General features: G+C 40.3%; 1 protein-coding gene across 3 annotated transcripts in view; it reads right to left on the reverse strand.

The window, feature by feature from the left end:
- chd1 (chromodomain helicase DNA binding protein 1) overlaps positions 1-14827 on the reverse strand; it is a 53486-nt gene that overhangs the window by 37884 nt on the left and 775 nt on the right. For all 3 annotated transcript variants that reach the window (XR_014750912.1, XM_084694043.1, XM_084694044.1), the window contains exons 2-7: positions 13463-13595; positions 12254-12455; positions 11980-12096; positions 9754-9809; positions 9511-9654; positions 3009-3280 (exon numbers count right to left, since the gene is read on the reverse strand). Coding sequence is in view for 2 of the 3 variants with exons in the window: in XM_084694043.1 (XP_084550169.1) it covers positions 3009-3280; positions 9511-9654; positions 9754-9809; positions 11980-12096; positions 12254-12455; positions 13463-13515 (844 nt within the window). In the remaining variant the exon portion in view is untranslated. The remainder of the gene's footprint in view (positions 1-3008; positions 3281-9510; positions 9655-9753; positions 9810-11979; positions 12097-12253; positions 12456-13462; positions 13596-14827) is intronic.

Below are 14827 nucleotides of genomic sequence, written 5' to 3' on the forward strand. Positions count from 1 at the left end.
GCATGAATAGAACATTTCTTATAATTTGTCATTAAATCTTTGACATTTATTTTCTAGAATGTGACAACAGTAACTGAACCAAGTTTCTCCTCTGGGATCAATAAAGAATTTCTGATTCATTTTTTTGTTGTTGCTATGAATAATGTTTTGTTTGTCTTGTTAATAAAAAGATATAATGGCAGATATTTCCCCAACACACTCAAGCCCAAGATACATGGGATGCTTTCTGATGTCCAGGCTGGACTGGAGCAGCAGAATGGTGAGGCGAGTTCAGAAGCGAGCGGCTCTGAGCCCCCAGACAAGGTTCCACGAACTGGCTCCTTGCAGGTTATGTATGCTGAGATGAAGATGGGGAACATGGTGGCGGTGACATCAGCTGCTCAACATTATTGCAGATGAACCTCTACCTATCGGAGCCAGTTATCCCATGGGGCAGACTGCCACTTGTTTTTTGGCAGGACAATAAAAGCTGATTTGCCGCTCTGACAAAAGCAGCACGAGCCTACCTAGTGTAGATAGCGAGTGACTATTTAGCACAGCAGGGTATATTGTAGATGAGAAGAGGAACAAGATGTCTGGCACACATGCAGAGATGCTTGTATTTATAAATAAAAAACCTGCCAATGATGCTTAAGAATTAAGCTTTTTAACCTCTACTCATCTCTAAAAGTGGCATTGGCATTATCCATATAGATATGTAAAGATATGAAGTCAACTTTTTATTATCTTGAGGTGCACTTCTATTTTTTTTTCTCAGAAATTCTAGGAAAATTTAAGGGGTTAACTGATTTTAACTATCGCCTTTTTTATATTGCTTTTTTACAGGAAATGTATATTTGTTAAGCTCTAAGCTGTTAAGTTGTCTCTAAGAGTGTCACTGAGAGGGACATGTTGCTTCCTGACAAAGAGGCTGGGCGGTATGGCCTATAATGTTTATCACAGTATAATTCTTAAGTACTGACGGTAGCGGTATATATCACAATATTTTAGTTATCCTTAAAATATCATGACAATGCCATCCGCACCGTAGCGGCAAATCTACTGCAGTCGGCAGATTTGGATTGGGTAACTTTGCAGGTTGCATGAATTGAATTTTCTAACTTTTGCAGTGCTTTGCCACGGAAGAGCGACTTGAGCGTTCAACAGTAGCCTACGTTTATGGGATCAGAAGAAAACTTAAATATTTGTAGTGAGTTAACTATAAACTAATATTATAATTCACATTTGGCTAGCACAATTCGACGACACAACTTACCGAGTTGGGTACTGTTTGTGGGTCGATGTCAGATAACTTGAAACCAAACCATTTCCAAACGACAGAAGAGGCCTTATTTTTTACCAATTAATCTTCGTCCCACAAATCAACACCACTGGCGTTAATATTTTCACATCATTAATGCTTGCTTCCACTTGGACTTATATGTTATACCCAGTGTTGGGGGTAACGCTTTATGTAATAATATAATGTAACACATTATATTACATAAGTGAGTAACAAAGTAATATAACACGTTACTTTTTGACAGAGTTATATTATTACAGTTACTTATTTAAGTAACAAGTTACTTGTCCAAGTTACTACAGTAATTCAACATGACTTAAAATCCTTATAAATACAGATTGTTGCCTAAACACTCACACTTACACTTAATTGCACATTTTTATCTACTCTGTCCATTGATTTCTTTTTGTCCCATTATTTTTTCTCATTTTAATGCTCTTATCATGGATCGGAATGGGAATGCTAAGTATAAAGTTTTTGTATAAAGCTTTGACGAGGGGGCGGAGAATTCACATCAGCTGTGTGCCTAGCCATCAAGTGGTATTTCAAACTGGACGTGCTGCGATGATAGCTCAGTTCACAACAACAAAACACACAGAACACTTTGGTCTTGTCAATGGAACCATTTGGCAACTTTTTAAAAGTACATTATCCATTCAGAATTTTGTTGGCATCCATTTCGGCGTCTTGCGCTCGCCATCCACTCAAAACGTAACGTCAGTGCTGCTGAAACGGTATGTGAAAAAAACTACAAAGTTTGTTTGGCGAAAAATAATGTTAATCACGCAATAAAAAAATAGACGCCGTTAAAATGGGTTAGTGTTAACGCCGTTAATAACGCGTTAAATTGACAGCGCTAGTATTAAGTAATAACTAATAAATTACTTTTTTGAGTAACTTCCCCCAACACTGGTTATACCAAACAGAAACACTTAATACATTTATCAATATTGTGATATCCATGATATGGCAAAATCCATATCATGGCACGTCATACCGGTATTCGCATTCATACCGGTATACCGGGGGGGTTAGCCTAATGAAGGGAGACTGGAGTTTTATATATCGCTATAAAAAATAAAATCCTGAGGATAGAAAGGTCTGCTAGTGTAGGCTATGTTCAACGAAAAAGGGTGTTTTGTCCCTCGGGAGTTGCCGTAGGCATGATGCTGACATTAGCATTTTGTGGAGTCAGTGAGGGCTGTTCAAATGGCGACATCAATTAGACAAGTGTGAAAATACAAATTGTGAAGAGACCGCGTCCATGACTTATTGTCCACAAGGCCATATCAAATGATATCTTAAACGAACCTACAAAGAGCTTGGTTACACTACCGAAGTTGAATTAGCCAATGTCGTTAGCAATGCTAGCTAACCATAGTTTGCTAGCTGCCTATATAACATTTTACTGGGTCTTGCAGCTGTTTGATTTATTGAAATTATGATTAAATCTTATGTTCTACTAGCCATTTGCCTACTTTAGCAAGTCACTGTATTTACAAGCCCTGATAGTTTAACTGAGATGAAACAGTAAATAATTCCTCTTTCAAAAAATAAGCCCCCGTTCAAGTGTTGATCATTAAATTAGGTGCACGTTCTGTAGAGATCTTAGGACAAAGCCACTTTTTTGTTCTAAAACAGGGTTATAAGCCGCCTCAACTGTTAAATCGGGGTACAGGCCGAGGCTTTATTTCCAAAATATACGGTAATCGGTTCCCAAGCTTACCTCCTTTCCTCCCTATCCGTGACTCCATCACTTTTTCCAGGGTCTCAAACTCGTCCTCCTCGGGCTGGGGCACATCCTCACCCACTACCTCCACCAGGTCGTCTGAGTCAGTCTTTAGTTCGTCGTCCTCCTTGTAGCTTACATTGACCGTGGCCTGTCGTCTGGGCCCCCCTGGCACTGCCTTCTTGTCGTAGTCACCCTCTGAGGATGAACCGCCCTGGTGGGGCTTCTTCTTCTGAACGCTGCTCTTCTTCCCATTTCTGGCATTCGCCCTTCAGAGGGAGGAAGGGAAAGAAGTCATTAAGAGTGAGTTACTGTGCCTTGTGAAGACCTTGATGGTCTAAATGTAGCATGTAACTGAACGGGAACATTGTATGACAAACAATTGATCTCTTAGCTGGCCTGCCGCCACCAGGCCATAGGATTGGTGAGTAATAAGAAATGTGATGCACAAAACTATTGTATTTGCATTGGTACACATACATGGCCGTATATCGTCGGAAAGCTATGATTCTTAGAATTCTATTGATGTAAACCACGTCAAGTTCTGAGTCGCAAAAGCAGATACAATCAACGTCTTTGTCAGACCATCAACATAAAAACAGTAACAAAACGAAGATGACATCTATCAAGCCTCACAGTAGTCCATTTATACATAAAAAAAACGGTTGTTACGTTGTCAAAGGTCCAAACAATCCAATCAAGTAAAATATTTTTTCCAAAACAATGTATTACATCTATAAAAAGTAGGGGTGCAAAACTGAACCGCAAAAAAAAAAAAAAGAATTGTTCAACACCCAAACCACGGCCCGGTTTTTACATGTAAGCTGCGTTTTTTGGGGTCTACGAGAAAACGCAATGTAACACCCTTTGTCCTTCCCCTTTCCTGAAGAGTACCTGTCCAATGAACTGTCAGTATAAGAAGCTAGGCAAGATAAGAATGTGGAGAATGGAGATGGCATGTGGAGGCAAAAGGTTAACAAAAGGAAAAATGAAGATTGAATAATTTTATGTTTGCTTTAAATAGCCTGAGTAACATTAATAAAATATATAATAACGTTGATTTCATATGTTATCAAATCTCTGGATGTAAGACAATGTTATTCAAGCAGAGAAAATACAGAGAACACCGAAACTGAAACCGTGACCCATAAACCGCAATACAAACCGAACCGTGGGCTTGTTGAATTGTTGCACCCCTGAAAGATAGCATTGGACTCTTGTTGCATCATTCTAAATTTGCAGACTGACTTGTTCAGTCATTCACATAAACTATGTTCTAACTTCAGTTCCAGGGCTCGACAATAACTATGGCCCAGGGACAGTTAAACTAGCAACTCACTGTCCCGATCGGGCCACTGAAAAGCATTGATTAAAAAAAAAAAAAAAAAAGAATTGCTTTGTAAAACCTGCATGTTTTGCAATCTGCTAAATTACTTTGCAGCTCGTGGGGCACACCATTGGCCAATCAAGAGTTGAGTATCGAGTGACGAGTGGTTGTCAAATTGTAATTCTCTAATCTCAATACATTTTTTAACAACTGGTGCGAGACTGGCGCGAGACACAAGTGAAGATGGCAGCAAAGTAGAGCTACAAGCTCAAACGGAAGCAACTTTTTATGGAACTAAGATACAGTCTGTTGTATGTTCACGTCTTAAAGCAGATAGAAGTGTCTTTTTACAAAGGCACCGACAATTTTCGAAAACAATCCCTGACCAGCCATGCTAATAGCAGACAACACCTGGTTTGCGTGACAGCTAAGCAGGTAGTTGAGAATCCATCTTCCGGGCCGGATTTAAAATCAGATGCCCATCGTGTTATTGCACAACTTATAACAACGGCATATCACATAATTAAGACGGACCAGCTGTTCGCCTTGTTCCCCTGGGCTATTGAACTGCTGCAGATGAATGGTGTCGACTTGGGTACTCAGTATCATACTGATGAAATGCTATGGAAGCTTTATATTTTATCACTGGAAATTGTATTTTAGTTCTTTTATATCCAGGATGTGTTTAATGAATGGTTAAACATGTTAACAGAATAACATAACTTATAAGTCTTTGGTTTTGTAATAACAATTAGATATTATAGTGTCGATCTAAGATGGCGCCAATGATGGCTGCCTCGGTTGCTAGGTGCGCCCTGTTTTGTACCGTCTTGTCTTTCAATTCAGTGTTCTGCCAAGATATCCGGGGTTCTCTAACAAGAGAAGCACTTCTAAGCATCAGGACTACAACTCCTTTGGATTTATTTACCACTTTTCTGCTTCCAGCGGCAGATTTAGTGGGAATTATAGTCAATGCCACTCTCGGCTTTGTCCTAGCACCGAAGCGTCGTAGGAGAAGTAAACGGGCCGGTGCTTTGGTGCGACTTCGTCGGCGCGGAGCACGCACATCGTTACAGGGGATATTTCTCTCCAACGTGCGTTCGCGGAGCAACAAACTGGACGAACTTCAGCTACTGGTGTGGAAATTGACTTTTGTTCATCTTCCCTTTTGTGCTTTACGGAGACATGGCTGAGGGAACTGATCCCGGACTCTGCGCTACAGCTAGCGGGTTTCAAACTGCTGAGAGTGGATTGTGACTCCTTGCTTTCTGGCGAAACGAAAGGCGGTGAAACCTTTATACTCGCCACCTGAGTTTGCTTCATTCATACTGGTCGGCGTCTACAAGCCCTCCCCAGGCTAGCGCCAACGAGGCTCACCGTGTTCTCGGCAGCCAGATATTGAGTGTGGAGCATGAAAATCCGGATTCCTTGGTTATTGTGCTAGGCGACTTTAACAAAGGCAATCTCACTCAAGAACTCCCCAAATACAGACAATTCATCAAATGCCCTACCAGAGAAGGAACACTTTGGATCACTGCTACTCTACAACCAGTAAAGCATATCATGCGGTTCCCCGAGCAGCGCTGGGTCACTCAGACCACGCCATGGTCCACCTGATTCCAGGGTTCTTGTAGGTTTCAGTTAGTCAAATTTAAGACCTTTTTAAGACATTTTAAGACCATAAAGATTGAAATTGAAGACCTACACAATGCATTACCGAAAAAATATTTAAATCAAAAGACATTCTGAAAAAAATATCTAATTTCTATGAATGGAATTCATTTAAATTAAAAAAGCATACATTTAATTTACAGATAAAGCAATCACATTAGTAACCGAATTGAATATTTTTGGGGCAAAGTTTGCAGCGAGCCTCATACCTGGAGCTGGGTACTGCTTGTAACCAACTGCGGAAATCACTGTGATCTAGCCATGGGTGCGTTCGACTTCAAGCAGCGCCGGCGTCGTCTGCAGCGCTGCATGAAGTCAGTCCATGTCGAACGCAACTCATGTCTCGTTGAAAGTACACTTTCCCATTTTCCACACGTAGCCAAATTTTAACAAACTGAGGAAACGCAGACGTATTTCGCATGCAGGTATTGCAGTTAGCACAGGATCTGTAGTTTTATCACCGCGTACGTACCAACACCAATAGACCAATTTGCACCCTGTCACACGACTGTCAAGCAGGCTCAACTGCGCATGTCGGTTGCAAAAGACGAACTTCTCCCGGGTATAATACACTTGGAGTGTCGATTAGGTCATCATATATATCTCTGTCCACTGGATTACAGGGCTTGACATTAACTTTTTGAGGCACTTGGACAAGTACATTTACGTTTCACTTGCCAATGCACTTGACCCCGATACCTTTAAATAACCTGACCAAGTGATCGGCCAAAACTAGCCTGGTTAACGGAGGTCGCTTTCTCAGGCAAATGATGAATGAAACAGGCTTGGTTAAAGAAATCCGAGATGCTGGCTGTCAGCAAGCTCATATCTACAATAGGCAGTCCTCCTGACGTTGAATGGATTTCTATACATAATCGAAATCTCTAGTGTGTAAATTATGTACTTAAAAAGAACTGGGCGCCGCAATGTTTAAATGACGTACACATCTGACGTCACGAGAATGGTTGAAATTGAGTGCAACCATTCTTGTGACGTCAGATGTGTACGTCATTTAAACATTTTGATTATTTATAGAACATGGCATATAGTTGTATGTTATATATTTTTTTAAGTCATTAAATGTATATACTATTATAATATCACTGTGTCTAATCGCAGTTCAGTTCCACTTTAAATATGAGGACTAACTATTGACTAACCGTCAAACTGCATTAAAAATGGAGAAAAAAAAAATCGACCCGTCATACCTATCCCTGTTCATCCTATGGCGTATGATTTCAAACCAATATGTAATTATATACCCGCAGGACTGCAGTTGTCCCATATGATGCAGAATATGTGTTTTTGTCGAAGATATAAATAAAGTTAACAAGTTGAACAACACCGAGTGGTGTACTTGTAGCTAGCTACTTGTCGTAACTGCAGACAATACCAACAGACAGAATCGATCTGATCAAAGAGGCAGACCTGCATGACCTGGGTGTTGGTGGTCCACCAAAATGATCGTTCAATCATTGAGCACAGGCTCTTTCCCATGCTGTGTGAGGAGAAAGACCTTTTATGTTAACTTATTATAGGTGTAACCTATGCTCAGTCTGATGTTAGCCCTATGTTATTCTGTGCATCTGACAATAAGTTTGGAGCGCCCTACACATAGCTGGTAGCCTAAGTTTCAATTACTAGTAGCCCCTTTAAGTTACGTGAAACATCCTCACTGGTTGAGTTGATAACTTGTTCGCTGCTAGGTTAAACAAACTACTGTGTAGGAAACGTTACGTAACGGAGCTAGCTTTGGCTACCATCAGATGTGAATTTAGGAGCTAGAGCTAGCTAGCGCAGCTATGTCAAAAACGCCAGTGTGTGTTTTACGTGAGCGTATTTAACAGGTTTATAAATATAATCCACTTCTGTAAAGTGATCCCTGCAAACTCTGAATCCGGGGGCAACTGGCGGGCTTTGGCCGGGGGCAACTGGCGGGCTTTTATAGCTGCAAGCCATTTTCGTAAAACCGGTTGCCGCTTGGGAAGGACATGATAGTGAATACCTTCTGTCTTGTAAAATGTGTTTGTACAACCAGCCAGTAAGATCCGACATTGCACCTTGTTTTAGCTGGATCGTTTAAAGCCATTTATACCTCTGTTCTCCCTGAAAATCTACCAATGTCTATCTTGATGACTGCTAGCAGCTGGCAGTCACAGTACCTAACCATTCTCGTGACGTCACAGACATGACGATTCAAAGACGGCCGCGCCCAGTAGTTAAATAGTAAAGTTAAAAATGTTTTATTAACAAATGGAACATTTTGCTCTTTTAGTTGTCAGATAAAGTTTTGTGATTTTATTTTAATAACTATATGAGCCGTACTTCATAAATCAGTTCAGTTACACTTTAAATTTAAGATTCCTATATGTTTCATGTATGCACCTTCCGACCAAAGCAAATTCCTTGTCTGTGCAACCCTTCATGGCGAATTAAACCCCATTCTAATTCTGATTCCAACTTTTGGGGTGCAGTAAAAATTGTCTTGGGGGCCAGTAAGTTTCAAACCCACTGGCCAAAAATGTTAATGTTGAGCCCTGAGTTCAGATGTAAATATTCCTAAAATCTCTTTCAAAATGGCCACTGCACTGAGCTTTCGATTGACACCTCACTTGACCCAATAGGAGCTTACATGTTCTGTCCATAGCCTTCAATAGCCAACAAGTGCCTCATCGAAAGTGGTGCGCCATACACTTCCCCCCCTTTCTTTGTGTGAAGATTGAGCCAGCTCCAATTGGTTGAACAACAGTGGAATAGGTGTAGGGGAACGTTTTGAACCTTCAACTTAAAGGTTTGTGTATAGCTTGCTCTCTATTGCCACAAGTTTTGTGTGTACATGCGTAAAAGGTTAACGTAAGGTTAAAAGGTTAAGATAGTTTTGGTAATTGTTGACACCTTTGGATCTCGAATCATGGCAAAACGGACTAGGACTGCACTCGGAAAAATGAAAAAAAAATCCCAGACTTGTGCTTTTATTTATTATTATTACTAGTTAATCTCAAATAACAAACCAAGCAGTACTTTGGAAAATACAAAGCAGAAATAAATTATACAAATAAATGCAAAAAAATATATATCAGTATCAGAAATAAATACTGATGACTCAGGCATCTGTATGCAAAACAAAATTCAGGTGGAAATAAAAACTTTCCATTTGTTTGTGTCTATTACCCAAAACCAGGAATTAGTGTAAAGAACTTCAGGGTGTCACCTTTCAAAAGAGACCACAACCATGCATGTACTACAAATTGTTCAAGCTTTCAATTTACTTTGGCTATGCCTTGTTTAGGGGTTTTAGACCAATTTTACAGGATTGTTAAGAGGCTTAAGCCTTGCAATTTCTGGGGGGGGAAAACTCTCAACTTTGGCCATTCTCCTCTATTAGTAAATAAATTACATCTGTGGCTTCAGGGTGGACAGAGAACATACATAAATGGGAGACGTGTGTACTTGAGGGACTGTATAGAGACAGAAGCTCTAAGGGGCAACAGAAACACTTACTTCGTCAGTGGCTTTCTGCTTTTGACTTTGTGGCTGGGCTCGTAGTCGGACACTGTCTCATCACTGCGCTCCTCTTCCTGTACGGACGAGTCTGACCCGGAACCACTCCCAGACACGGATTCAGAATCTGAACTAGATTCTGATCTGGAAATCAAGGAAAAGGTTGCATCAATAAATGTGCCCAGAATGTGTATAGTGCATATTTTTGTGTGATGCCGAGGTGCAGAACAAGTGTGAACTCACTTTCTTTTCTTTCTGGATCCACTCGAGTCATCAGAATCATCACTGCTGGACGAATCCTTTGAATCCACCAAGGTATTATTGGATTAGACGAGAATGACATTGTTATGTGCATGTCATCCTTCCCAACATCCATGAAAACCACTTAAAATGTAAAGCAATGTTTACACAACACAAAAATGATAATCAATGGCTAGCCTTAAGTTAATACAATTATGACTTTAATTATGAAGTTTAGTACAGTGTTTCACACAGAATTCGATTATATTTGTGGTGGTCAGGGGCGGAGCCAGACATTGTAAACATTGGGGGCTTAACCGAAACCTAGGTCCAAGTATTGGTTTGATGTGTGTGTACATAGACTTCAACAAGTACTGCAAAGTGCAGAGTAGGGCTGTCCCCACTTAGTCGACTAGTCGATTTTCTGGTCGATATGCTCTTGGTCAACTAAGATTTTTTTAGTCGAGCTGCCATATAGCAGCGTGAGATCTGATCCCCGCTTGTGTCATCACTCCTGAGTTAACGAAATGTTCAACAGAAATAGATTATATCATTTAAGACAAATAAACCAACTCAAAAAATATATAATTGAAAAGAAAAGGTGTCACTGTTTTCCCTTTCGTTAATCTGCGCTTTGTTTTGGTTTGCATTTTGCACAGGGCACAAGCACAATTGGCTGCAGAACTACAAACTCTCCCATAGCCTACTTTGTCAGTGTTATTAATAAAAATGGCAAAGAAACCTGTGGTATGGCAGCATTTCATTTCAAGTACATTTACAAAGTACCGGGTGACTCGAAAAACATTGAATGCAAAATCTGCCAACAACGGTTTATTTTTCTTAGTTCAACGTCGAATATGATAGTCTACCACCGGAAAAACGTAAGTTGGCCTAGCCCTACTTCGCTCATGCTAACGCGCTGGGATACTAAATACCATCAGCATTCGGTTACAACAGGACTGGTGATGCGAGTCTTATTATTAGTAGGCTTTTAGTGGCTGAATCAAGCAATGTCCAGCAGCCATTGAGTCAGATCGCGAAAATGTTTGTGCGTTTTATTTTTTTAGACGTTTTAGTCAGGTCTTGGTCAACCAAAGAAAATCTTAGTCGGGGACAGCCCTAGTGCAGAGCGCATTTTATTTTTATGTATGTATTATAGACATTTTGTTAGACTCGTATTGTAATATTTGCCGAATGTATTAAACTATGAATATTATTATATTTAACGTGACTGTATCAGTTGTGGACACATTTGTGCAGAGAATTATGATACTAAGGCCCAATCCCAATGTCCCTCCTCAACCCTAAACCCCTCAGACTTACTTTACATCACCTAGTATGTGATTGAATACAAGAGGCTGCAAGGGCTCAAAATACTTTAACTTGGAATGGGACAGCACTTTGCTGCATTATTAGGAAACAGTTGTTGTTGGATCAAATCTGTTGAAAGCATATTTGAAATTTATCATCAAAAGGACAAACTACACACAGTTCTGGCAATATTAACCATCAGTGAGCTTTGTGTTTAAATGTACATGTTAACTTTTATTTCTAAGTATGTTTATGGTGAGAGTTGGTTGCTCCTTCCATGCATGTTTGCTTACCGTTCTTCTTCCTTGTTTTATGAGGCGGGTTTGCTGTGACTTTTCTCTCACTAGCAGGCTTTCCCTGGTAACCCTCGTGTTTCACGTCACAACGCTGTGAATTGAGGCCAATTTCCTTACCCAAAGTCTGCAAAAATGCGGACTTACAAAAAGTGTGTATAAAGGGCTCAAAATGTCTGCGAAAGACCCCTTGCGCACCTGACAATTTGACTGTGGGACAGTCCTAAGCCCTTACAGACTTAACGAGAACGCACCTCAAAGTCTGTGAGTCTGCGAGGGTGGACATTGGGATTGGGCCTAACCGTTCGTAAACTCCAAATTGATTCTCCTAACTGAGGGAAAAAAGCAGTGTCCCGCGCATTGATTCAGAGCATGCACGGAGAGAGGGGGCTATTCACAGACAGGTCCGTTGTAGTGAGAGAGAACACAGGCGGGGCAAGAAGGGGCTGAGCGAATCAATGGTGCTGCACACAGCTCTACAATGAAATATTTGTAAACAATTAAAGTTAAGAAAAAAAAATCTATTTGTGGCAGTAAATTTTTTTCCACAAATATATCAATGTATGGGAAACACTGTAGTATACTGCAAATTTAGCATATTGAAGAAGGTGAAATGTCAACCCACCTCATCTGATCCACTGTTTGAGGAGCTCTGTTGTTGTTGCTGCTGCTGCTGGAGTTGCTGTTTCCTGAGCATGGCTGACCGTTGCACTGCTAGGATGCTGGGGTTGGACTTCCAAAACTGAATAATAAAGGTTTTAGCACAAATTAAAGTGCATGTTACATGCTACACCATCTTTAAATGGTAAAAATAAATATACAGTACCAGTCAAGAATGGGAAAATGTGTCCTAACTTTTGACTGGTACTGTATATATATATTTTTTTTTTTATCCATACCTCCGCCCCATCAATGTTGGCCTTGTTTTGTGGTTCATTCTTCTCCTTTGATTTTTCAGAGTCAGAATCTGACTGGCTGCCGGAATCTGAGCCACTTCCTGAGTCGCTGCTCCCTGATTGGCTACTGCTGCTGCTGGAACTGGAACTGGAGCCTGAGCCAGAACCAGACCCTGATCCAGACCCCGATTCATCATCAGAGTTACTGTAAAACAAACAACACACCCATTTCATTCAAATACCGGATCGCCCATTGAGACTTTCTCCTAGTCTCTTGAAGGACATTGTTTTACACAGACTTTTGAATGGGGCAGACAAATCAAAAGAACAGCACTACACAAAATATTAAAGATAAATATTACATACAGGTAACTTGTAGTGGTAACCTGTTTTGGATTTTCTATTTCTTCTCTTTATTTTGCACCACCGCAATTTACCCTTGGGATGAATAAACGATAAACTGTTTCTACAACTACTACTACTACTACTACTACTACTACTACATAAGGACTGGAGGCTGAAATACTGCCACCATGTCTAGGCTAAGCATTTGTGATTTTGTGTATTTGATGGCTTTGGCATGAACACACATGGCTGTTGCTGCTATTTTAGATTGTTTTACTTCAAGTGGCTTCATAAAACACCAAAATGCCTCCAAATCTGAATCAGCTTTATTCACCAAGTAAGTTTGCACAAACATGGAATTTACTATGGTACATTTGGTAAACAGAGTTTTACATATAAAATGTAGAAAATGTACAACAGTATCTGTTCAGACCTCCCACTCAAGCAAACAATAAAGCTATAAAAAAACACTGGTCAGTCCTTTACAAGATGCAACAAGCTAGACCTTTTTTCAGTCGTATTCAGACACTTTCCCTTAATCACATTGTTTAGTCTGAATTCATCAGGAAGAACTGCGCCCCCAAAAAACAACAAATCACCCAGTGTCAGTGAAATAACAAAACCTATGAGTCAGCTTCACAACTTAGATCTAAGTAAAAGAAATGACAATTCAAACAGCAATAATTGATGTAACCACTGTCCTCACTGTTCAGAACAGTCAAGGCATACAAACTCAAAGAAGTTAATCTACAAACTATAGCATCACTTGCCGGGGTTCAGTTTCACTTAGTTGGCACTTACACATCAATCATGGGCACTTCTAGAATAATAGCACTGTTTCTTATTGTCAAACAGATAAAACCTTACCTTGATTCTCCACTGCTGTTGCTCACACTTTCATCGTCACTTCGTCCAGCCATGTTCAGGTCAGAATGAGAAAGTCTTCTGGAAAATCCAATAATCCAACTTCAGTCTTTATTTAATGGTGAATGCAGCTCCCCTGTACAACAATAAGGAATGCATTGCTACAGTTAGTACTGGTGTTAATTACTCAGGAAGTTAAGATGCACATGTTCCTTGAAAAAAAAAAGGTACAATTTAACTTAGTTAACAAGTCATTCACTGTTGCTATGATTTAAAATATAATAATTAAGATATAATAAATGAATATAGCTATTGTGATCAGATGTTGAGAATAAGTTTATAGGGTCAGAGGACCAGCAGAGTATAATAGGCCGAGGAAAGCAATTCCACACACAATTCTGTATGACATTTTTGACAGATCTTCAGTAAAACTAGCTTTAGATTGAGGCTCCTGTATTGTTAAACTTGTATAATGTACAGACAGAGGATGAACCATGCCAGCCTGAGATGGCTCGGTAGAGGCGGTTGAGGTACAAAATCTACGTAATTCATCAAACAAAAAAGTACAATGTTTTTGGGGGGAGAACAACACAAAAAAAACAAGCATTATGTATTGCTTGCCAAGTTGTTCGCTAGGTAGCCCTCTCCAACCAAAGGACAGTGCTTTTTCACGTTAGCATGTCAAGCTTGCTAGCTGGTACAGAAGCGGCGCAATCATGACTGCATAGGCCTGTTGTGAGGCCTGCACAGCATGTGTTTTTCACGCGCACTGTCTTGGACAATGCTCCGCACACAGAGCGCTTTCTGTGGGAGGCTTGAGCAATGGCACCACGCCTACACATGTATTCTCCTCCCTTCTCCCCATAGTAGCACAGAAGTAGTAAAACACATCAATTCGCAGTCAGTCTACTACGAGAAAGCGGCTAGATCTACATATAACTATTTGGGAACTCATGTTGCTAGCTAGCTTTCGTTACAGTAGTCATACAAGCCGCTTTGACGTTTCATATTTGCGCGGTTGTAGTAGTCAAGACGTTAGCTTTAACTGTGAACGGCTGATTGAATCAATACAGCATGTTCAACTATCTAGTAGATACGCTTCTGACTCCGAAGTTGTTCTGACATCAATCCGATGTGCCACTGATGCTGGTATCTTAGCCAGTAGCCAATAAATTATACAGGCAAATATACTAGCTAGGCTAAAGTGGTATCACTTTAGCGATGGAGAGCTAAGTATATAGTTTGCTAGCTAGCAAGCTAGTAGCTTCAAACTCGCAAGCTACATTTGTAGTGTTTGAGGGGGGGGGGGGGATATTGTTACTAGAATATTGTACAAGTGAACAATGCTTAATAGTTAGACCTACATAA

Source organism: Hypomesus nipponensis, chromosome 27 (assembly GCF_054491055.1).
Source record: "Hypomesus nipponensis isolate SF chromosome 27, ASM5449105v1, whole genome shotgun sequence".
Classification (NCBI taxonomy): Eukaryota; Metazoa; Chordata; class Actinopteri; order Osmeriformes; family Osmeridae; genus Hypomesus; species Hypomesus nipponensis.